Here is a 25357-nt window from a genome sequence, read left to right as displayed (position 1 = left end):
GTCTCTATCACATAATTTAGTCCATAAATCTGAAACATTAAGAATTACATAAGAAAAGCATATAGAAAGAGTAAATAACTCATTTCATTCATCAAGTGCATTACTTGGCTGAAGTCCATCTGTTTAGAAAAAAGTATAATTTAGACAAATTTTATTTAAATTAAGAGTGAACATTATGTCAAAGTAGCTGAATGTAATAGTCCAACTGAAGATAAAGGTTTGAAAGTTCACATGGATTTTAATGGTATTTACTTGCCAATAAAATCCAGTTGCAAATGATTATATTAACACAAATATTTATTAAACATCTACTGTCTGCAAGGTAACCTGGTAGGTACTGAGGATTCAGAGATACAATATGAATGTCTAGCTGAGTGTTTCTCAACCAGAGACAATTTTGTCCCCCAAAGTACACTTGGCAATGTCTGGGGACATTTTTGATTGTCGTGACTGTGGTGGGAGGTTGCTACTCTCATTTAGTGGGTAGAGACTAGGAATACCTCTAAATATCCTACAATGCACAGGAAAGTCTCTCAAAACAAATTACCTGACCCTAAATGTCAGTGGTACTGAGGGTGACAAAACAGTGACAATGAGACATGCATTCTCTTTAACTTCCCTGAGCTCTGGTTTCCTCCTCTGTAAATTTCAAAAAAAAAAAAAAAACCAAAAAACTTCGCATTAAGTTACTAGAGAATGTATGTTCAATAAATAATACCCTTGAAACAGGTGTTAGTATTCCTATTATACTTTCTAAACTGAGACTTAAAGAAATGAATTGCCCAAGGACATGCACCTAGGATGTGCTGGGTTAAAGATTTTAACCTGTCTGTAAAGTCTGATTCATTCCACTAAAAATTTGAGAAATATGCTCCTGGCTAGGAAAAACCCACCCTGTATTGTAGAATACATAAACACTGTGATAAATTTTTTCTTTATGTTTTTCCCCATTAAATTTTAATGTCTTGGGCAAGAGTTTGATTCTGTACTCTTTTTCCAATTGTAAGGAAAAGAGCCCTGAGTGATGTTACTACTAAGGAAACTGCTTTGACCTTTGCTCCTTCAAGTTACCCTAACCATTTTTAATTCATATTTAGCTATTATACTCGTATTTACAATAAACACAGGGGAAGAGGGGAGCAAACCAGCTATACACATCTTTTTGTTATTATTTGGGAAAATTAGAAAGATTTACCATGCGTGACTCAATCAGAAAACTGGATTCCATCAGTACAAAAAAGTTTTTAATTGCTTTCCTTATCTTCTTGACTATATCCTTTTTCTTTTGGACAAGAGAAATATCACTTCAAAAATCAGTATTGTTCTCAAAATTCAGAATCATATTCTATGGATGGAGAAGACATTTTTGAGAGTCAATGAGAGACTCACTGACAAATTAATAATTGAAATAATAAATATGGTTAAGAATGATTTATTCATTGTTGTTAATTGGCTGGAGAGTGGGAAATCCCATAATAACTCCATTTCCAAATGAGCAAAACTTTAAAGAAAAATTAATTCAGATGTAGAGAGGACATTGTTATTCACATTTTACAGATGAGAAAAGTGATTCTCGTGCAAGTGATTTGTCCAAGTTTCTACACCTAGTGAAAGAGCAGAGCAGGAACTTAAATAGATTTCTTCTCATCAGGGCTTGAATGAAAAAAACTGGAGAAGTGATCAGTCTTTGTGGTATCTATTCTTTTTTGGTTTTGGTTTTGTTTGTTTTTTGGTGGCTGGCCAGTATGGGCCTATTCTTTTTTAAATATCTAGCTGTGCAAGGTTGGCTAGTTCCATGAAGATTAAAGAAGTTAATATAGGCTACATGTATAACTTTTTTTCCTCTATATCCTTTATCATAATAAAGGAGAACCCCTTACTCCCCCTCCCAAAAAAAGAGCAAAAATCAAATTCATGGCTCTGTTACAGTTATAATCAATGGCAACATTTATGGGCACCAGCATCTAATAAAGATTAAGGAAACTCAGTCTGTAACTGCATTTAGATTAAGGAATCATTAAAGATTTTATGACAACAAGGGAACAGCCCCTTTCCCAACATTTACCACTTGTCAACTTTCAGAAGCTTTGAGTTGGCAGTAACATTTCTTAGACAGATGTCTCTAAATTTTAAGGTAATTGAAAGGTCTTTGGAAAAAATAAAGAATGCCTAAAAATACTTACTTTTGACAGATTTATTTTTTTAAAAAAGAGTATCTTTAGTCCAAACTTATTTGAAGTCATATCTTAAGATACTTTGAGCATTTTAGTCAATGCCGAAAATTTTCTCAAGACATCATTTACAACATAACTTTCCAATTAAGAGTTTTGTTTAATATACTTAAGATATGTTTGTGGAAGTATATATTTGTATGTTATTTTATTTCTATTTATTTTCATGATAATTTTGGCATTTTAAAGGTATGAAGTAGATTTCCAGGCATTGAGAGCCCCAGTTTATAACCTTGTGTCTACAAGAAATAAGGGTTTGATTTATGTGAACTTGCATTTTAAACAGCCAGGAATCATTTAGGTCATAAGTCAGAGATCATCCTCTCAAGTGGTTCCCAAATATCTGTCTCTGAATTGGTTTCACTAGAGATACCTGGGATAGTTGGATGGTTTGGTTTATTTTTTAAAAATGAACTCCTAGGAGCTCATAGTCAAGATGGGAGTGTTATGACTTATGAACATAATAGATAATCATATACTGCTTTTATGTACTATTTAAGTATTTATTTAAGGGCCCAATAAGGAGTTTAGAAATTTAACATGGTTTAAAGGAATAGAGCCCAGATTTAATTTTGTCATTGTCCCAAAAACTAACCTAAACAATACCAATGCTGAAGTCTGAGCATGGTGCTGCCCTTCTCGTGGATGGAAGCTTTGGAAAGGTTTTTCATTCTCTGGTGAGCAACATTTTATGCTAACATTTCTATGACTAAGCTTCCTTGAGGTTTTAGATTCATTCTGTAAGCGTTCTATCACTATTTCTATATTTGACCCATGATAGTGACCACTGAAATAGTCAAAGAATATTTTACTTGTAGGTCTTGAAACTGCATAATATTACTCAGAGTCAGAAGCATCACTAGCTTTATCTACAATACTCCTACACTTTAATGCCCTGAGGCCATACTGACAAAATTAATTGGAAAAAAAATATGTCTTAGGAGAGAAAGTAGGGGGGAAAAGTTGGGTACAGAGAAACTGAGATGGGGGGAGAGAGGCTTATGATACAGAGCACATGTTCCTCATTAACAAGCACTGAATATGATGTCACACCTTTCCTTACCCAGAAGACTCAACTTCAACCTTTTCTTTGCTTTTAGCTGTGCTATGGTCTGCATGTGTGTTCCCTCCAAAGCTCATGTGGAAGCTTGATCTCCAATGTGGCAGTGTTGGGAGGTGGGGTGTTTGGGAGATGATTGGATCGTTAGGGATATGCCCTCATAAATGAATTAATCTATTCATGGGTTAACAGGTTAATGAATAAATGGGCTATCACAGGAGTGGCACTCATTGCTTTATAAGGAGAGGAAAAAGCATGTTACTGTGTTTTTGTACCTTCACCATGTTATATCTTGCACTGCCTTGGGACTCTGCAAAGAGTCCTCCAGGAAGAAGGCCCTCACTAGATATGTTCCCTCAACCTTGGACTTCCCAGCCTCCAAAATTTTTCTGTTAGTCATACATTACTCAGTTTCAGGTATTCTGTTATCAGCAACAGAAAATGGACTAATACAACATAAAAGTATTGCTTTATTTAAATCCAAAACAAACACTTAAGAAAGAAATGGTGAATTTCCTTCCACTCATGTCATAGGTTCATGTCCAATGCAGCATTTTGTGTACAGATTACAAATTTTGCTTTACAATTTATGAGAGTCTGAAGAGACACAGCTTGAATTTTCAGTTTGTGGGTTGAGCTTGCAGCACGGGAGACAGAACAAACTTTGGACTTTGAAATAAATCCAAACTGAAAATCATCAAGGGGGGAAAATAGAAAGTTAACAATTAAACCTATACAGGGCTAGCCTGAGAAAACACTGTGAAGTCCTAAACATGAAGATTTGTGTTCAGCTCACACACCTACTGCCTCCTAATATATCCTACTCATGCTCCTGCAAAGCATGTCTTATCCCTCATACCTTTTTTGTTTGTTTGACCTCATACCACTCCCTTCAGCATATCTTATCACCCCTGAAAGCACCAATTTTCCAAGACTATGTTTCTTCTTCTCACTCTCTGTTAGTACTACACACATTTTAACAATGGCTTTGGGCATTATAATTATTCTCAAATAGTGACTTTGACACTAATATTTTCAATTTGTCATGAGAGAAAGCAGTCCCAAAACAGGCTGGTAGTGGTGAAAGTGGCAACAAGAGTCATCTTTGTCAACCCTGAATGATACTGGATGGCCACGTACCTCACTTCCAGAGAGCAGGCGAAGGTAAGTTGAATATGGAATAAATTTCTTAAGTAATTTTGTTAATGATGCTTCTATTGAGGAGAAAACAATGCTGGCCCTGAATGATCCTTATTATTGATATACTCGGACACAGCCCTGTGTTATTGAATAATTACACACCTCTTTCCTTCATTTTTCCCATGCTAACCTGATGACTAAATAGTTTATTCCCCGTGCTAACCTTGATGACAAAATTGTTTATTTTTATTTGATAAGCAACATGATTTAGTTAGGAAAAAGAGGCAACGGCCTAGACAAAGGAGTCAGAGGAGTTCTAGGTCCTCTTGTTCTCTTAGAGCTGAACTGTGTCAAATTACCAAATTTCTCTGCATCTCATATTGCCCTTTTGTAAAATGAAAATTAAAAAATCTCATATTATTTTTCTAGAAATCAGATGGTAAAATAAACATAAAAGGGCTTTACAAAACATAAATTTCTACACTTATAGATCATTAGTTATCTTGTTTCTGTCCCCAAAGGGAGTTAAATTTGCATTAATTCATCTACTCCCTCTAGAGCAGTCCTCCTCCTTGAAAAGAACTTTAAAAATTCCTCTGTAAAATAGGTGGTTTGAATTAGAGATATGGCTAGAACAATGATACTGTCTTTGAAAGGAAATAGATGTACAGTTTTGGAAAGTGAGACCACACAAGGAAGCAAGTGGTCCCACTGCCCTCACATTTATAGTTTCAAGAAGAAGCAGTTGAACTGTATGAACACTGAGTGGTTGACGGGCAAGATCTGCTTATGTCCAATCAGTTGATTCTCATTTGTGGAATGTCATTAGATCACTAGCATCTAATAGGTGGATGAACTCAGTGCTGTCAGGATGAACAGCTGTTTCACAGCTGGGAGCTGCCAGAGAGGCAAGGAGCAAAAGTAAACCAGGTTTTCTGAAATTAGCTCTGGTGATTCTAATTTTGAAAAACATTACTCCCTAGAGAAATGTTTCAAAGGATATACAGGGCACCTGACTTATACAGGACTGAACATACCACTGGAAATTTCAAAAGGGAGAATTTTGTTTCGTTGTAACCACTGAATGGTAGTATATAGAATTCCATCTCTATAGTTGAAATTACATCTCCATACAAATTACAACTCACAACTCGATCTGTAGTTTAATATCTTGCACAGAATTGCCATAATTATGTCTATAAACTACCCCAATCATGATGAACAAAGATGAAACAATGCTGTGCTTATTTTTAAATATTTGTCTGACACCAGCTGAACTCAGCCAAACTATGAGCTCAATTCTCTGCTCTAATGGTGAGAAGTGACATAAAACTATCAAAGACAACCTTTTACAGCACAATATACGTTTAAATACTGTTTCAGATTACACTTCCAGAAGAAATGTTCTATTTATGTCTTGTACTTGATAAAATGATTAGTTCTCCAATGAAGGAGGACTCTGCTTGACACTGTTCCAGCATTAGCACTACTTTTTCCAAGTTGCCTCATAAAACCTTGAATAAGGCAACCAATTTCCATCTAATATGACAGGGTGAATTTCATGTAAATAGTTTCTTTCAGGTTACTTAAGAAATGTGTGATAAAGATCTTATACTAAGTAAAATACGGACTACTCTGGACTGTCTCTGCAACTACAATGGATGTTCTCTTAGGCAAGAACTCATTTCAGTGCTCCTGCAATTACACCCGAGATGCCCCTCCACAGCATAAGTGCTCAGTCCTAATTAGGTATTCACTGACTAATCATTGAGTGCTCATTGTTTCCTGGGGGTTATTTCACAGACTCCTGACCTGAAGCCTCTCAGAGTTATTCCAAAGTTAACCAACTGTGTGCTTACCTCTATGAGAAAGAGGTGAGAGGAAGAAGAAAAACTAAGATACTGGCAGTCCAGCTTTAGCACAATGCATGCAGTTTTTCTCTCATCTTAAAACACTCACATTTCCCTTCAAAGTCTTAAAAATGTTTGGAAGTAGATAAGCTTCAATCATACCTAATTAGTAGCTGCTTTCTAGAAGTAATAAACTGGATGCTTTGGAGAATTCTTCCTTGCCTTTTTATTAAAGCCACAAGTCATTTACACCTAACCCTCGCTTCGAGGGGAGCCCCGCCCCTCAGGGGGAGCCCCGCCCCGCCCCGCCCCGCCCCGCCCCGCCCATATCTGCTTAGTGGCCTGCCTCCTCCTTCAGCGCTCTAGTCAATCTTGCATTCTCAAATGTCGTGGGCCAGGGCTACCGCGAGACTTCAACTGTATTCCCCAGACGGTCTTTAACTGTGTGGACTTGCGCAGAAGAAAGCGATGAAGCCAGTGCGGGAATAAGGGGGCGGGGCGATACGACGTGTGCGTTCATCTTGACCCCACGCTCCAGTGCGCGCCCTGCAGCTAGGCGCTGTGGTTTCTGGGGCCCCTGGGAATCCCGACACAACCCCGCGTAAAGCGCGCGTGCCCACCTCAGGCGGATATTCCGTGGGTGGTGAATGCGTGCCCGAGATCTGAGGGGGCATTAGAGGGCCCTGGGCCTGGTGCAGAGAGACTCAAGAGGCTTGAAGAGCCAGCCTAGGTAGGCGCTGGGGGGATGGAAGGTCAGGGGTCAGAGGTCGGGGAGGGAAGAAGCCTCTGGCCTCCGCGGCACGGAGGGAGAACGAATTGTGCTGGAGCCCGGGAAGCTTAAAGTCTGAGAGGGAGTCCCAGCGCGAGTCTCCCCGACCCCTCCCCGTCGCAGACGTGCGGGCCTTTGGGCCGCCGGAGCTCTCCCAGGAGAAGGTGGAGCCGTGGGAAAGGAGGCCGCGCTTCTCTGCGTGGACTGGGGCCTGCGGTGCACAGTCGAGCGTCCGCACTCGAGTGTGCCTGCGGCGGTAGTCGAGCTCCTCTGCCTCGCGGGAACCTGTTTGCCCGGCTTTCTGGGAGTGATTCGGCGCTAACACCGCGGCTCTGACTGCCGCAGGCGTTTTGGGGTTATCCGGAAGATAACTGAGTGGGTATCACCGTTCGCCGTCGATGTGCCCCTGGAGGCTAGAACCGGGCGGCCGCCTCGCTTCTTGGTGCGCGGGATTGTATGAACTAGTAAAAGAGAAGGCAGTTCTCAGTTTGAAAGTTGAAAGTTCTCAGTTACCTTTGGAGTCCTATTCACTACATTTGCGCTCAAAACCGCCCTCATGCGTTGTACGTATTGACTCCGTGGTAGTTACTGCTAGGTTTATGGACGAAGATACGGTGTTATTTGATGATTGACAGGGGCTCAGATAATACAGTATTATTAAATAATTACCGTTGGGCTTGTACCTTTTTCCCAGTGGCTTGACATTAGCACGAGGTAAAAATCCTAGATATTTGATGTTTTCCTACTAGTACTTAAATTAACTTGCGGCTTTAACTGAGCAAAATTAATTAACTTTAAAGACATTACTTATATTTTTAATTAATCCAATGGGCAGTAGCAGGAGTGATGAAACTCTCTGTAAAAGAAATGATCCGTAATATTTGTACTGTCACCAAAAAGCCTGTTGGTTTATGATCAGTCAACGTGCTAGAAGCACAGCAGTAGGGAACAGTATCAGGATAATTGTATCTGTGGTGGAGAACCTGCACTTCCTAGAGCTTTGAAGGACCAGTTAACTGATCAGCTGGCAATAGAGAATAAAATACTTTTCTTTTGAAAAATGCTATTATTTGTCTGCTTTGGCCAGTCTAAAGAAACTGGACTTACATAATTATAAAAAGAAATTTTATTAAGAGATAGGCTGTGAAGATTTGGGGGAAACAAATCTGCTGGTAAAAAGCTTGTTATGAGGGTATTTTTCAGGTTTATGTATTTTTTAGGTTTCAGTAGAGGAAGATACTGTCACCTTGCTGGAGTTAACACTAGAAAAGGAAAAGACAGTGGTAATGCTAGGTCACTTTTCGATCTTCATTAACGATTGGACTTCACTTGCATAAGGGAACACCTTGGACAGCAGTATGGCAAATGTATACTCCTTGTTGCCCTTAATAGCCTGAACACAGGTCTACCATGGATTTGTTGTAATTCAGGATTTGTATGTATTTTTTAATGAAGAAGTAATAATTTGGAGGGAAAAACGTGAATTTAAGTTTAATACATATTCATTTGTTGTATTGTCTTAGTAACAACATTTTATGTTTATTTTTCTAGCAATCCATTTTGTTTTCTATTAAAAAACAATTCAGTCAGTTTTCTCTGCCTCATTCCGGGGCAGAAATAGTAAAGAATAGTTTCATATTACCTATAGTCTTCTAGAATGTGGGTAAGAGAGACTTCTCCAAAAAGAAATGTGAGTAAAGTACTGTTAGGTACTTAAAACAAGGGAAGGTGTTCATGGAGTTAGAGATCTTTGTTTCACCTTATTTTGTATATCATTTACATCCTGGTACTGATCTGGCATTGGGGTATAAAGCTGAATGGGATACTATTTCTGCCCAGCTTTCAGGTAGTTCAAAGTGAACAGTGTAGCAGTTGGTATCCAAGAGGAGAGAGAGCAGCTGGGATCAAGGGATCAAGGAGGAGCTGAGAGACTCAGCTTCCGTGGTCATGGAAGGCTTTCCGCAGAAGATGGGAACAGCAACAGGCAGAAAAATATGAAAGAGTATTTCAAGTAAAAGGCTTTTTATATTCAGATTCAGTGTAGTAGAAGTGTGGTCTATCTAGAAAACTTTACATAATCATGTTTTACCCAAACACTGATATATAAGGATCAGGAAGAAGTAGAACCATCAAAGGTGTGATTCATGAGATGTGAGGAAAACTAGGGGAAGGATATGAGATATGGTTAGAGGTAGATAGAATTTCACCAGTACTTGACTTACTTGGTGCCAATTAGCATTTTGGTCATAAGTGTCTTCAGTGTCTTTGACCAAATAATAACATTTTTAGTTCGAGAAGTTATCCTTGGATAGAGATACTTTATGGAAAGAGTCAAACTAAACCAGGTGATTTTTTTTTTTTTTTTAATCATGAATGCTTGCTCAGTTGAGAATTGAACAAAGGGAAATCCTTGCTAGAAATCCTGGTATTTACTTTTTTACAACTTATCATTGATAAATACCTTGAGGCTCTAATGTTAGAAGAGTCTTGTTGAAGGCAAACATCTGAAGGAATGTGTATAATGGTACACATAATTTAAAATATGCTGGATGGGTCTTACCAGAGAAAAGAATAGTTGAAGAAAAATGTTCTGGGCCACCAATATCTGTTACAAGATTGTTGTAAGAAATATGGCACATATCACTTCTACTCACATTCCATTGGTTAGAACTGGTCATGGGACCACGCTGTTCTCGACAGCCATTCTTAACTGCTTATATGCTTTGTAAGAAAAATGGATTTTAGTAGGTAGCTGGTTATCCATAACAAAGTTTCTCAAACTTAGCTGCACACTGGAATTTTTTAGGGAGCCTAAAAAATAATGGGGGTACCGCCTGGGCCTTACCCTCAGACATTCTGATTTAATTATCTGGGGTTCTACCTGGGCATCAGGATTTTCAGAAGTTCCCCAGATTATTCTCTTGTGCAGCCAAGTTTGAGAAGCTCTTGCCACATTAAAGTTTGGTTACTGTGAAAGGTAGTTTAGAGTATTTTCAGAACGATAATGATAGCAACCACCACTTACTGAATACATGCTAGGTTTCTAGTACTGTGCTATTGTACTTAAATTATTTCTAACCACAATCCTGCTATCATCCCCATTTTAGAGATGAGGAAACTGCCACAGAAAGAAAGTTCACGTAACTATTTCAGGGCCACAAAGTTAGTAAATGCCAACACTGGAATTAGAATCTAAGACTTCAAAGCCAACATTCTCTCCTTTTCAGTCACATCATTTTGCAGATGTGAGACTCTATAGCCAGTTTCATTTTGGCTTTCAGAGATAGTGATTCTGTAATTACCACATTATTAATATTATTATGGTTGGTGTGATACATTGTATAACTGGCTCAATTCCCTTTCTACTCCCCCATCCCATAACCATTTTCTTTGCCATGTGCAGTTCCACCTGGTAAAGAAATGTAATATATTTCCCTACCTCTTGACTTTGGGTCTATCGATGTTAGTTGCTCTGGCCCATGGACCCTTAGTGGTGGTGGTGTACCAAGTAGTTTGGAAAGTATTCATGTGATTAGATTTGTACTCTTACACCCTAACCACTGCCATAAGAACATTCCGAGTTACTTTGCTGTTTTGAATAAATAATTGCTGTCTCAAGACATTGAGCTTGGATGGAATACTACTCTGCCGTAAAAAAGAATGAAATTCTGCCATTCACAGCAACATGGATGAACTTAGAGAAAATTACATTATGTGAAATAAGCCAGGCACAAATAAAAATACTGCATGTCCTCACTCATAAGTGGGAGCTAAAAAAGTAAATTAAAAAAGAGAGAAAGATACAACAATCACAATAATTCGTTTTCAAAAAGAGAGAACAGAACTGAGGCAAAAAAAAAAACAAACTGAAGTGGGGAAGGGGGAGAGGGACGGGATTTAGTGAGAAATTGGTAAAGGGCCACAAAAAATGATTACATTGTGATTATACTAATTATCCTAACGAGCATTACGTATTGCATACAGGTATTTACATTCAATGCTGGACCCCATAGATATATGCAATCAATTATGTTTCAATTAAAAAAGTAGACATTAAGCTTTGGGGTGGTGTGTTATGCAGCATGTTCATGGCAGTAGTTAACTGCTTAGCTTATAACCTAACTTCTTAAAGTTTCAGCAGAGTGGCCCAATTCTAATATTCCAACCTGTGCTCTAGACGAAGATAAACATTTAGGAAATTAAGGGCTTTCTATGTTATTCCTCTAAGATAAAAGAGAGGAGAAGATGCTTAAAAAGTAGTTGACCGTGGCCAGAGATTGCTTATAAATTGCGCGTTTATAAAGCAATCACTGGCTGAGGGCATGGAATTCTCATGATTGATTTAGACCTGCACTGTTGGATAGACTTTTTGCAGTTATGGGGATGTTCTAAATTTGTGCTGTCCAATACTGTAGCCACTGTTCACATATGGCTATTGAACACTTGTCTGTGTTGAATTAGAGTCCATGATTTTATTTTTATTTCTTGCCCTTAAATATAGCACACTGCCGAGCACTTAGTGGGGACCCAGCAAATACCTGGTTGGATTTTATTTAAAAACAGAATTATTGATAATATTTCTTAAGCTGCATTTGAAGCCAAATTTTTGTTTATAATACTTTTTAATTTTTTTTCAGCTACTAGGCTAGAATAGGTGCTAATCATCATATGACTGTTATCTAATCTCTGTGTGTTGTTCTGTGTTTCATATAGGAATCAGCTGTTGTTTTGAGGAAACTATAGTTTGGAGCTTACCTCATACGGGCTGCTGTCAACCCAGTTTCCTCTTTGAGATGACCAGGCTTTCTTTTCTTTTTCTTTTTGGTTTTTTTTTTTCCCCCTACATTTTTTCTTTTCTTTTTCTTTTCTTTTTATTCTGTCTCTGCCCCATTTCCCCTTGTTGATATCACCACCTTATTTTTTGCCCAACTATTCCTCTTTTCCTTTCTACCTGTTAATCCATAAAAAGAAATACATTTCAGTGTTTTCATTTTCCCCTTTTGAAAAAGAAAATATATTTTCAGGGATTTTTGTAAGGTTCAAGTAGAGTTTTGTTAACACTTTGGTTAAAGTAAAGTTTTAACACTTTTTGTTAACACTACGTAAAGGTCAAGTAAAGTTTTGTTAACAATTTGAGTTTATAAAACAAAATTGATATTCTGTAGTGATGCTATGAGTTTGTGTTACTAAAAACACTTCAAATAAACATTTCCAATCTATTTGCAAGATTTATCTTACTATTATGTTGCTTATTAAATGTGTTTTTAGAATTTATTTTCTTTTATTCAACAAATTGTCTTTACTACATTTATCCATTAAAGACCAGTAAAACCATTAGAATTTATTTGGTATGTGACATAGTGGTTAGCTGTATTTGACTTAATAAAAAAAGACTACTGATTGCTTTTTATGTATTTCTCTGAAGATTTCATGTTATATGTTTGTACTATAAGTTTTTGCTGAATTTCTCATCTGGGGACACTTAAATACTGAAATCCTCTCTTAGTATGCCTACTGTTGCATTTGTCTTCTAGAGTTCATTTACCAACCAAGAAAACTTGAAAATGAGCAGCCGACGGAAACGTGCTCCTCCAGTGAAGGTAGATGAGGAAAAGCAGCAACAGCTTCGTTGGAATATGCATGAGAACAGAAGGAATGAACCTCTCACCTTAACCGATGATGAGCACCCCTGTCTGGATTCAGACTCCTCTTCTGCTCATTGCCTCATCCTAGACCATAGTCTAACTGAAGAAGTGGCTCATAGAGGTAAGAAGAGGTGTTTAGAGGCAGTAAGCATCTCAATGTCAATGGAAAAAGAAGAGACTGTTGGGATTTGTTCCCCTTCATCAGTCAAGTTGGATATTGTGATTTCTCCTTATCATTTTGATAATTCTTGGAAAGCATTTCTAGGAGAATTAATTCTTCAGCTTCTTCCTGAACAGAGTTTAATAGAAAATTTTTCCGAAAAGAGTTTTACACTGGTGAGTTCAGACTCAAGCACTCAGTTCCTGATCTATGTTCATTCGCAATGTGAAGATGTAGAGAAACAAGAAAAAGGACACAAAGAACCAACCAATATCTGTGACAAAGGTATTCGAGTGGAATCATCTTTCAGTGGTAAAACATTAGAAGATTTGGGGTGGCTGCAAAAGAAGAGAAGAATAAAACTTTACCAAAGACCAGAAGGAAATCACATTATCAAGGTACTCAGTTTCTGTGGTGTCTTTTAAAGTTCTTCTACATTGGCAGTCCATTTTGAAGTTTACTTAGAATAAGGAAGGTCTCAAAAGCCAGCAATTCCAGAGCACACTTTATTTTGGGCTTTCTGTAACTATAAAAGAAAAAGTATGCTACAGGTAATCATTTCTAGACTGTACTTTATCAAGGGGTCTTCTTGATTCCTCCTTTTCATCTCTCCTCTCAATGACTTGTTTTGATCTTCATCATCTTTCCTCTTACCATAGCAATAATTTGACCATTTTCTGTTTCTTATCTTGCCTTTTCAAATCCTTCATCTGCCTTGTCTCTGGAATGGCATGATAAGAAAGCAAATGGAATTCTGTTCTTTACTGCCTCAGAATTAAGTAATAATCTGGCATATAAGTCCCTCCTTTGATAGGGCCTTGAGCCTAATCTCTTATCACTCTGCTTTTTATTTTGTCCCGGAAACTCCAAACTGATTTGTTTCCTACACATACCCTCTTTCTTTCTGCATCATGCTTTTGCTTTCACAGTTTTCTCTGCTTCTCTTCTCCTTCCCTGATAACCTCTGGCCCTTCTTTAATAATCAGTTCAGCATTTATTTAATCCAGGGAGATCTTTTCCTAAACTCCATGAGTAGTGTTATGTGCCCTCCTCCCAGAATACCTGATGCATATTTTTATTTTTGCCTTGGCCACTTGTAGTGTATTTACATTTTAGATCTTTCTTCCTTCTAGACTATGAAGCCTTTCGTCTTCACAGCCTAGTAAAGCACCTGGTACCTAACAGATTTTTCAGTAAATGAATGAGTGAATTTGTATTCATTTCAAGCTCTGCCATTCACTAGCCATGTGAATCATTTAAATACTCTAATTTCAGCTTCTTCCTATATGAACTATACATAATACCCATTGTCCTTACCTCACAGAATTGTATTAAAAACCAGGTGAGATATGTAAGTAAATGTGCTTTGTCAACTATGAAGTAGGTTAACATGCCTTCATGCTAAAACTTGAAAAGAAATTCTAAAATGTTAGTTTCAGCTTTGTTTAACTGGAAACTATCTCATACATTTCTTGGATTAAAAAGTAATTGCATCAATAGCCCTATATATAGCTTCAGAATTGATAGAAGGAGAGGAGAAAATTTAGAAACATTAGATTACAATTAATACTTCTCTTGACAATTAAACCATAACCAAGCATTGCCTCTCTTTACTGATTGTAAGTGCCAAAATTGTAGCTCAGTGATAACAAGTATGTAGGAATTCATGGCTTGTATATCTGTGTTCTATCCACTTCCCTACAAACCATGTCTTAATCTATTCTGTTTTTCCTTCTCTTAATTTTTATAAATATATGAAGATTTATTGCTGCTGTAGTAAGGCATCTCCAGATGAACACAAGGCAGGGTACAAATAATAATGGAATATAATCTTTCTCACTCATTCCTGGATAATGCTGATGAATTCTTGCATATGAGAATCTCAGTGATTAGGGAGTCAGGTCCAAGATAGTCTGGGGAAATGGAAACTAACATTTATTGAGTGTTTACCATTAGATACTTTAAAATTGTATTATTTAGGCTAGGATTCTCTCTGTTTTGTAAATGAGAACATTTGGGTCAGAATAAATCAGTTATTTTCCTTTAGTTTGTTTAGCTCCCAAATATCAATGCCAGTATTCAAATTCAAGTATTTCTACTGCAAAGCTTCATACTACATTGCTTCACTAGAATCAAGATACTTAACATTAACTAAGGTCTGTTTACCTATACATTTTAGTGCTGATCCAGTAATAAGGATTCCCAAATTTAACTGTGCACAAGAATCCTAGCATATACATCAGAATCTTCTGGGGAAATCTGCATTTTTAACAAACTTCAGTGATATTCTCATAGTCATCAGATTTGGAAATCATTGATTTGGTGGGTAGAATTAGGTTTTCTCATCACATTCTCCCAGGTTTGATTCCAATTAGGGAAGTATTTTTATTCATCAACTTCAGTAGTGCATTGCGGATAGTATGCACTGTTGTTTCTAGAACAAATTTGTTATTGAAAATGAACATAATGTTAGGGAGATTTGGTAAGTATATATTTAGTGTTTGTGGGGCAAATATTGTGAATACCTTTAAAAATGGTGATGCTAAAAAATTTTTTCTTATATCCCTCATAAAGAATGGTATATTCCAATTAAAATTATTTTTATGTTGATTAATTCTTTGTAGGTTGGAATTTATCTTTTGGAAGCTGGCCTAGCAAAACTAGACTTTTTAAGTGATGCAAATTCAAGAATGAAAAAGTTCAATCAGCTCATGAAGAGAGTGATGGAAAAGTTATACAATTTTGTTATTCCAGGTAATTTTGAAAGTGAACTTAAAAATTGCTGTTTCTTAGGTGTTGTGGGTTTTTTCCTTTAACTCCTAGACATAACAACCAGAAAAACAGCTAATAAAATCATAATAAAAATTAGGGCTGACAAGTTAGCTCAGTTGATAGAGCACAGTGTTGTAATACCCAAGTCAAAGGTTTAGATCCTTGTACAGGCCAGCCACCAAAATAATAAATAAATAAATAGATCTATAGATAAATATTAAATGACCTTTATAAAGTCACTGTATGGGAAAGTTATACTTATCTAAAATGCCCCTACTAATACAATTGTTTCTTTATTTGCTTAACACTGTGCTTAGCTTATAGTAAGTAAAGAAGTGTTTGTGGCGTCAATATGGAAGTCAAAGGCACAGTCTAAAGGGATCTGAGCTGGTTGGAATTTTTACGTTATTCCTGTGCTTTTATTTTGTCATGGCCGGAGATTTTTCGGCTGGCCTTTATTCCACCTCTCCTTTGCAGTCTGACAAATAATCTCAAGAGTCTGGTTTCCATACAGACCAAATAACTTTGCTTCCTTTCTTGGCAATACATTGCATCCTCTGTCAGGACTGCAGTTTCAGAGTTGTCTGGCATTGGTCACCAAGAGAGAGTGTGGATGGCTTAGTGCAGCCCATCAACACACTGGAAAAATGGCTCAAATTGTCCAAGTTCCACTCATGTCAGGTCAGCATTTTTTCAGATGCAAATTATAGAACATTTTTATATGGAAATATTTGTGAAATCAGTTTTTAAGCTTGGTTGTTGAATTGTTTCTATGGCGCATTCTTTGCAAAGCTTCATGATATTAGTAAAAGTAAATCCTTTTCCAAGTTAAGAGACTTAAAATTCTCTGGTTGCAGAATTGTAAGGAATACTTTCAAGTACATAAAAACTTTAAGGTATGGTAAGAATCCCATTGTTCTGCCTTTTAAAAGTAATGCAGTTTAAACCTTTTAAGCATGATTTCTAAGGAAAACTTCAAATTTAATTATAAATACTAGATTATATAAATACAGTAACAGTCTGAAATAACCAAACGTATAACTATTCATTAGTTGTGAAGTTTTGAAAATTCTACATGGCATACTTTTTATTGAAAAGGGTAAGTTATGTATCTTTTCGTGTGATTTTTAAAAAATTCTAGAGCTTATCAGGTATGTCATATTAAAAGTATATAGGCCTCTTTGAAAGTGATTCAGAAATGGCTCACTTTTTTACCTTTAAAGAGTTATGTTTTTAATAGAGATTTATGAGCTGAAAAGAGTTTGTAAATATGTTCAAGGTTTTTATTTTTCATGTTATAGCGAACATGAGTCTTCTTCCACAGAATAATTGTGCCCTCCAAATAGACCTGATATTCTTACAAATTGTATTAATAGCTTACACACTTATCTCCTAAATGGCTGCAGCTACCTTTTTTGCCAAATGCCTATTCTTTTTTAGCATAAGAAACAGAGTGGGAACGCTTATCTTATTAGGCATAGAAAAATTATGTCTGTATATGGATATTTTATGTTAAGATATAAAAGTGAGATAAGTTATCCTTCTATAAACTGCAAAATATAGTCAAATTCAGTTCCACAAATGTTTATTAAATATCCACAATAAGCAAGTCACGTGTCAGCTTTTCTGAGGGGATGTAAAAATGAAAGACTTTACCTTTGCCATCACTGGGGAGAGGAGAAGTACACATAAATGATTGTAGTACCAGATAGTTTGCAATGTGCAGCTATGTTCGAAGCATAAAAGTATTGTATGAACACAGAGGAGAACATTAATTCCAGCCAGGGAAAACAAAAGAAAATGCCATGGAAAAAAGTAGCCATTGAACTGTCTTAAAGAATGGATGGATAGATTTTTGGGTCAGTGAAGAATTAAGGATAGGGCCTTCCAGTCACAAAACACTGGGCAGGGCACCAGAGTTGGGCGAATGCATGGTATGTTCCTAGAATAAGAGTTGCTTGTAGTTATCAAAGGTGAATAGGGTTTTGAAAACATTTGTTCGGGTGTACAGATGTGTTGGAAGAAGATGAGGAGGATTCAGAGAGTGAACCAGAGGGACAAGACATTGATGAGCTCTACCACTTTGTGAAGCGAACACATCAGCAAGAAACACAGTCCATCCATGTGGATGTCCAGCATCCTGCACTAATCCCTGTGTTGAGACCCTACCAGAGAGAGGCTGTCAATTGGATGCTACAACAAGAGCATTTCAGAAGCACTCCTGCTGGTGGCAAGTATAATATGCTTAAATAAAGACAAATTGATTGGAGAGATAAGAAAGATAGTTAGGGTGTGAGTAAAATCGATCATTAAACAAAGTATATTGAAAAGATATGATAAAATGAGTGTTACCATGAATATAATTATTTTCTAAGAATTCCTCAAAATTGAAATCTAGAATTCATTTTTGAATTTCCTCATTCATAAAACTTGAACTGTTTCTTTTTCCAGCAAAAACAAAGACTGCCTTGATTAGAATTTTTAAAAACCAAGGAATTTGTTTACATGCCTTTCCAACTAAGAATTGCTTTTAGAACCTGATCAGATGGAAATCTTGCTAATCATCTGCAAGAAACTTTTCGCAATTTGATGATAAATGTTAGTAACAGAAAGCAAATTTAGGAAAGTAGGACACTTATGTGTGAGTAATTTAATTTTACTAGATTCACATTTTTTCTTTACCCCACAGAATAAGTAATAAAACATCATGTTCAGTGTTTTTATGAAAGTAGTAGATTTATGGGAGGCATTTATGCTACTTCTTTATTACTTTATGTCTTTAAAGGGATCAGCACAAGATGAAATTTTTACATGATTCTAGGAAATAAGATGTTGACTATTTCTCATTCCTCCTATGTAGATTTATTTTAGTTAGTGAAGAATGTCTCTTATTTCTCCCATGCGTTCCAGTTTATACTTTCTTATTCAACAAACTTTTTTTCTTTTTTTTAACTTTTCATTTTGGACAATCAGTATCAATTGATAGCCAATATTATTTCTTCCTACCCCTCATGAACCCATAGGCTGACTTACTTTGAAGTAAATACTGTATATCTTATCATCATGTTATGTATTAGTATTTCAATTTGTTTCATTGAAAGATAAGGGTTCTCTTAAATAGGTACAAAAATATATAATGACTTTTAAAACCCAGTATGTCCTTTTAATATAACCAAATCTCTTTTCCTCCTTCCCTCCCTCCCCTCTTTCCTCTATTTCTCTCTCCCCCCTTTCTGTCTCCCTTCTCACGCCCCAGTGTCTGTCTCTCTCTCTCTCTCTCTCTCTCTCTCTCTCTCTCTCTCTCTCTCTCGTATACACACACACTTCAAATCTGAAATCAAATGACATCCTTACATTAGAATTGGTTGCTATCGCTTAAGTTTCTTTTAGTCCATAGTTTTTATCTCCTATCTTTTACTCTCTTTTTTCTTTATAATTATTTGTTGAAGAAATGGTTAGTTCTGTAGAGTTTCCCACAGACTGGTTATTTTTTCTCCAAAATGAAATATTTTTTCTTTGGCTAGGTAATTTTATTAAGGTATAACTTACTTACAGTAAAATGTACCAATCTTAAGGGCAGTTTGATGAATTTTGACAAAATCTGTGCATCTGTGTAACCAGCCACCCAGTTAAGACATAGAACTAGACTATCCCAAGAGTAGCCACTAGCCACATATGGTTCTTGAGAGTTGAAATATGGCTGTCCAAATTGAGATGTGCTGTTAGTTTAAAAATATACATTGGATTTTAAATAGTATACCCCTGCAAAAGGAAACAATCTAAAATATCTAATTAATAATTTTTATATTGATTGCATGTTGAAATGACAATATTTTGGTTATATTGGGATAAATAAAATACACTGTTAAAATTAATTTCACCTTTTTTTAAATATAACTACTACAAAAGTAAAATTACACATATGGTTTATGTTATATTTCTATCAGACAGGGCTGTTGTAAAATTTTCCATCATCTCAGAAAGTTCCTTTATGACCTAGTCATTCTCTGACTTCAACCCCTTCAGGAGGCAAACACTGTCACTATAAATTAGTTTTGCCTGTTTTTGAAACAATAAATGGAATCATAATATATGTACAGTTTGAGGGCAGGGGTTGCTTCTTTCACCATAATATTTTTGAGAAATATCCATGCCGACTGAATTAGTAATTCATTCCTTTTTTGTCCACAGACTGGATTTTATCAATTAAATTCCTGTGTTCATTTAGCAATTTTTCTGTTTCTTATGGTTCCCATAAATTGAAACTTTTTGTCTTTTAGTTTTTTCACTTTATAAACTTATCTGTTTATCTGTATTCCTACTAAATCTATTAATCTCTAAAAAAGGCAACAAAAAATTCCTTGCTGTTTCATGGTGGGTAGAGACATGTTTCCTATTTGGCAGTTGATTTAACTAAGTTAAAATATGAAGGGGAAGGATATTGGAAGATTCTTGTCGAAACAAACTCAGTACTTCAGTGTTATATCTTTAAATATTTTTTCCTCAGTTAAGTATAAGCCTTTCCTCCTACTCTTAGACCTATAGAAGAAGTCAGGTCTGATTTAGGTAAATGTATTAGACTAATAGCATATGTCTATTGAGTTATTTAAAGACTTCATCCAACTTCTTGAAGAATTTGTAAAAGATAAGCTACTTTCCTTTATCAGGTACGAGTTGGCTGTGTCAGTTTTCTTTTCTTGCTAATCCTCTATAATTTGCTGCACTTTGCTTTTCTGTCTTATAACTTGTTTATGTGGATTTGTGCCCAAAGCAAGGGAAGCTAAAGAATTATGTAAGAAAAGAATTAGAAGGATCCTTAGACTTTTACCCATATGTTAAATATATGGCTTTTCCTGCATAAGACTTCTCAAGAATATGGGCCTTTTGAATCAGTGTCTCAGGGAATCCTGACAGTTAATTTATTTTTATTTTAATGTGATTATCTGACAGAAAGGAAAACAAACAAAAACTTATTCTTATGGTAATATTTTTCTTTAGAAAGTGCGCTGCACATCTTATGGCGAGAGATTGTTACATCTGAGGGTTTGAAACTCTACTATAATCCATACACAGGCTGGTAAGGCAAAATTTTATTTATATGCTTGATGTGAAAATTAAATGTAATGAAAAACTGTATGCGATTAGTAGCCTGTCTTTAACCTTGGCAGTACCTCAAGAGGGAATTCTAAGTTAAAGTCTTGCTCAACATTTTTATAAATAGGATAAACTTAGAATTAATAGCACTAGTCATTTTTCAGTAAGTGGATACAGAATAATAAACATAAGATACTTAGTTACCGAGATTTTATTAAAGAGAGATTACTATTATTATAAGTAAAAATGTTATCTTGTTTTTTATGGGCCAGTTTTTTTAGGAATCAGTAGTTATTGCCTTTCATATTTTTTTAATTTACAGATTCATTAAGGTCACAGAAAGGAGGGAGGCTTGTTTCCTTTAAATTATAGAAGAGAAAAAATGATGGGTATTTACCAATACAACTCTTATTACTGCAGACTTAGTTGTCAGCTTAGGCAGTTTTTTGATTATCATTGTTCTTATATTCATAATCTAGGGATTTGAATTTTTTTACCCTAAAATATAGTTTCAGTAAACTTAGACTTTCATGCATTTCTCCCAGTTCTATTTAGGAAAAGTGATTAGGAACAGTATAATTTTTATCTACATTTTTATGATGTGTTTTTTGTTTGTTTGTTTGTTTTTTACCTTTAGCATCATCCGTGAGTACCCAAATTCTGGGCCACAGTTGCTTGGTGGGATCTTAGCAGATGAGATGGGTCTTGGAAAGACAGTGGAGGTTTTGGCTCTGATTCTAACACATACTCGACAAGATGTCAAACAAGATGCTCTGACTCTTCCTGAGGTAGGAGGAGTACTGTAGGGCTTGGGGAAGCAGGGAACATATTTTCTCAAAAAGTATCATATGTTGAACATTTGCTTGGCACTTACGTCAACACTTTCTGTTCACTCTGTAGCTAAAGATTTATATTAGTGATTGGTTAACTCCAAATGGACACAGAGAAGGTGATGTTTGTGACCCAGCAGGGTTTCTTTTTTTTGGCCAACTAGGAAGGGGATATGTAGTCACTTAACGAAGCTTCCTTCTAGTTGGCAGAGAAACTGCATTATGAAAGTGCTATTGACTCTTCAAATGTTTTGTCAGTACTACAAGTCTTCATATTACCACTAAATAATTTAAAGAGCTATTTTTAAAAATCATACAAGTTTCAGATGTGTAAATCTTAGAATATAATAACCAGGACTTTGATAAAGGATAGTTATGTTAATAAATAGATTGCTACATGAAACAAACTCTTAAGTCCTTGTCCCAAAGTATATAGTTGTGTTTAAAAATATGAATTTTATTCCCAACACAAAGAGGTGACAAATGCTTGAAGTAGTGGATATTAATTACTCTGATATGATCATTGCACACTGAATAAATGTACTCAAATATCTCATTTGTATTACTCCATAAATATATGCAATTTTCATGGGTCAATTAAGAAAAAAGAAAGAAAAAAAAATTGAAGACAGAAGTAGATTAAAGGTTAACAGAAACTGGGGATAAGGAATAATGGGAAGTTATTGCTTAATGGGTCCAGAGTTTATGTTTAGGATGATGAAAAAGTTTTGGTAATTGATAGAAGTGATGGTCACACAGCATAGGGAATGTAATTAATTACACAGAATTATATGTTTAAAAATTATTAAATTGGCAAATCTTATGTTATATATATTTAACCACAATAAAAAAAAAAACCTAGCATAGAGCTTTGCACATAATAGGCCTGCAATAAATGCTTTTTTCCTATTTTTATATATATTTATATAAATTTTAGAGTTTACCAAAAAACAAACAAACAAAAACCCATCACTGAGGCAAATATACTTTATACTGCATATTTTCCAGTGATGGACTCTGAAATCAGCACATTAAATCCTGCTGAAATGAGGCCACTAGTTAAGGGTATAACTAATTAATTACCTCTAGGGCCCCCCAGGCTTTACAGCCTTAGTGATTATATGATTTTTCAATAGGGTCAAGTTTGCAAAATTAGCCTTTCAGATTTGAGCAGTGAATAGGGAAAAAAAAAATCTTTTTTTTTTTTTGTAGAAAAATGACTTGGAATACATAATTTTAACTTTTAGTAACTTCTTTTTGGGGTTTTCTACTCGTTGCCTATTTGAATTCCAAGTTATTATTTTCAATATTATTATAAATTCAGTGGGTTAATTCTATATTTAAATATGCCTTAAAAAGTTAATTTCAGAAGTTCCACACTTAACATTTTGGTAATTTAAGATAATATACACAATTTTAAAAAATGATGGCTAGCTATAAGCTCGGAAATAAAAAATAAGGCATGTCTATCTATAGCGTATTTCGCCCTTTTTAAATATTTTTTTCACAACTGTTTTGCATTTTCTTAGTAGGAGGGTTAATTTTAAAAAGCAGTTCAGAATACTGAAAGCAAAACACTATGTGACTACTGAATATTGTTTATATTAGGGAAAAGTGGTGAATTATTTCATTCCATCGCATCATTTTGGAGGAAAAGTAAAAGACATAGAAACCCAGAATATGGAATTTGAACCAAAAGAAAAAGTTCACTGCCCCCGTAAGTATGTCATCTGTTAAAAAAAAATACCCTCTTATAAGTGATCTTTGTTACAGTTCTTGCAGTTCTTAGAGATTATCTTGTAATTGTTGCAAATGACTGTTTTTACAGTTGTTTATGCTTTGCATAAATAGATTTAATTACGAGTCATAATATCTTAACAAAAGAATCCAGGTGGTTCTTGCTCAATCTGTTATATTTAAATTTCTTTAGCTTACAGTTTAAACCAGACTTTATTCATCCTCAAGTAGAGCAACTTAAATTATTTTAGCAAATGAGTGTTGCCCTTACTAATGATACCCTATATTTAGATAATTTTGAGAGCTTTCTTTTATAATTTGAAATGATTTTTTGTAAGATTAACAAATTAACATGAATAACTCTTCCTTAAATTATTTGTATTACAGTAATTTATTTCTTAATGTTTTGAGATACATTGTTACATATTCTTCAAGATGGCACAAGACTGCAATAAATCTTTCATGTATTTTTTTCTTAATTTGGTCCTCAATGCAGATTAAGATAACTGAGTTTTACTTTCTTTTTATTTTAATTCTTTTGACTGAATTAGTATAATCCTTTTGCATTTAGCTACACGTGTGATGATCCTGACAGCTGTGAAAGAAATGAATGGGAAAAAAGGAGTTTCCATCCTTTCCATCTATAAGTATGTCAGTTCTATATATAGATATGATGTTCAACGGAACAGGAATCTTCTGAAACGGATGCTGAAATGTTTAATTTTCGAAGGTCTCGTGAAACAGATCAAAGGCCATGGTTTTTCTGGGACTTTTACATTGGGAAAGAATTACAAGGAAGAGGATATATGTGATAAAACAAAAAAACAGGTAACACCTTAAATTCTATTAAGTACCTAAATAAATTGATAGATCCCACCTTAACACTCAAGTTCTTATAGTCTGAAGATATAAAACAGACTAGTTAGGAAAAGCACTTTTAGCTATGACTTACGTTTTTTACTTTCCGAATATAAGCTCTAGGAGAATAGAAACTTTATTTTGGTTATCATTTAACGCAGAGAAGAGTGCTTGACACTTAACAGGTACTGAGTAAATATTTATCGAATGAATTATAAAATTAGTTGGTTAAGCATACTATAGAGTTTAAAACATCTTCTCTTCTTATTGTGCTACTGTCAGCAGTTAAAAAGTTTGTTCCAGACTTGAAAAACATTAATAATACCTTAAATTTGCATAGTACTTTATATACATTTTGAATATTTTATATAAATTCTCATTTTCCCCATGTCATCATCTTATCAAATTTTTACATTTTGTTATAAAACTCTTTTTGGGCCAATAATTTCAAGTTGCTTTTAGGAAAATAATTGTAATATTTGCAAACATAAATCAAGAAAAGACTAGTGATAACAAGTCAAAATGTTGAGCTGTCAACTTGGCAGCTGAAAGAAATAGCAGACATAAAAATTTATTTCCTGGAATGGTGGAGTCTCCAATATAATGCCCAGGCAGCATATGAAAATCTCCGATTAATGCTATTGGTATTGATTCTGTGCTAAGTGTTTTGATTCCTCTGTTCAGCCTCAGCTCTGACATCACTTGGAGGAAGCCATCCTTATCACCTGCCTCCCCTTTACACCCCACTATGTAATGGGGTTACTTCAAAATGTTCAGGGCAAAATTTGTATTATCTTTTAATTGTGTTTTTCCATGGATGTTTTGACATACTTTCAGATATAGTGCTCTGAAGCATGCCTGTAGCATCATTTTACCTTTTACTGTTCTCACTTTTCCAGGGGCCAACCACTGTGCATATTTGTATCCCTACTACTTAACAGCACTGGCACAGAATTGGCATTCAATAAATAATTGCAAAAGAGGACACAGGTAGAAAGGAGAAGGAAAGAAGGAATTTATTTGCTAATTGCAGTAACAAGTAACCTAACTTTTGCTTTCTTTGGGTGCTATATTTTAGTACTTGGTAATTTTTGCAATTGCTCTAGTTTGTATATTTATGTACTGTAAACTAGTTTTTTATTTATTTAGGCACACTATAAATTATAACAGGCTAGTACCAAAAAGACGGCAGCTTCCTTTGTCTTTCTAAC

The 25357-nt window shown here is 35.3% G+C and overlaps 1 protein-coding gene across 2 annotated transcripts in view; it reads left to right on the top strand.

The window, feature by feature from the left end:
- Nucleotides 1–6883: 6883 nt before the first annotated feature.
- The window catches only part of SHPRH (SNF2 histone linker PHD RING helicase), an 86956-nt gene continuing 68482 nt past the window's right edge, over nt 6884–25357 (top strand). For both annotated transcript variants that reach the window (XR_010023573.1, XM_063096503.1), the window contains exons 1-8: nt 6884–7011; nt 12585–13253; nt 15480–15609; nt 17639–17857; nt 20626–20704; nt 21359–21509; nt 23160–23268; nt 23860–24116. Coding sequence is in view for 1 of the 2 variants with exons in the window: in XM_063096503.1 (XP_062952573.1) it covers nt 12615–13253; nt 15480–15609; nt 17639–17857; nt 20626–20704; nt 21359–21509; nt 23160–23268; nt 23860–24116 (1584 nt within the window). In the remaining variant the exon portion in view is untranslated. The remainder of the gene's footprint in view (nt 7012–12584; nt 13254–15479; nt 15610–17638; nt 17858–20625; nt 20705–21358; nt 21510–23159; nt 23269–23859; nt 24117–25357) is intronic.

The sequence above is a fragment of the Cynocephalus volans genome, chromosome 5 (assembly GCF_027409185.1).
Source record: "Cynocephalus volans isolate mCynVol1 chromosome 5, mCynVol1.pri, whole genome shotgun sequence".
NCBI lineage: Eukaryota > Metazoa > Chordata > Mammalia > Dermoptera > Cynocephalidae > Cynocephalus > Cynocephalus volans.
The sequence above is the reverse complement of the archived record's forward strand: the minus strand, read 5'-3'. Positions and strand labels throughout refer to the sequence as shown.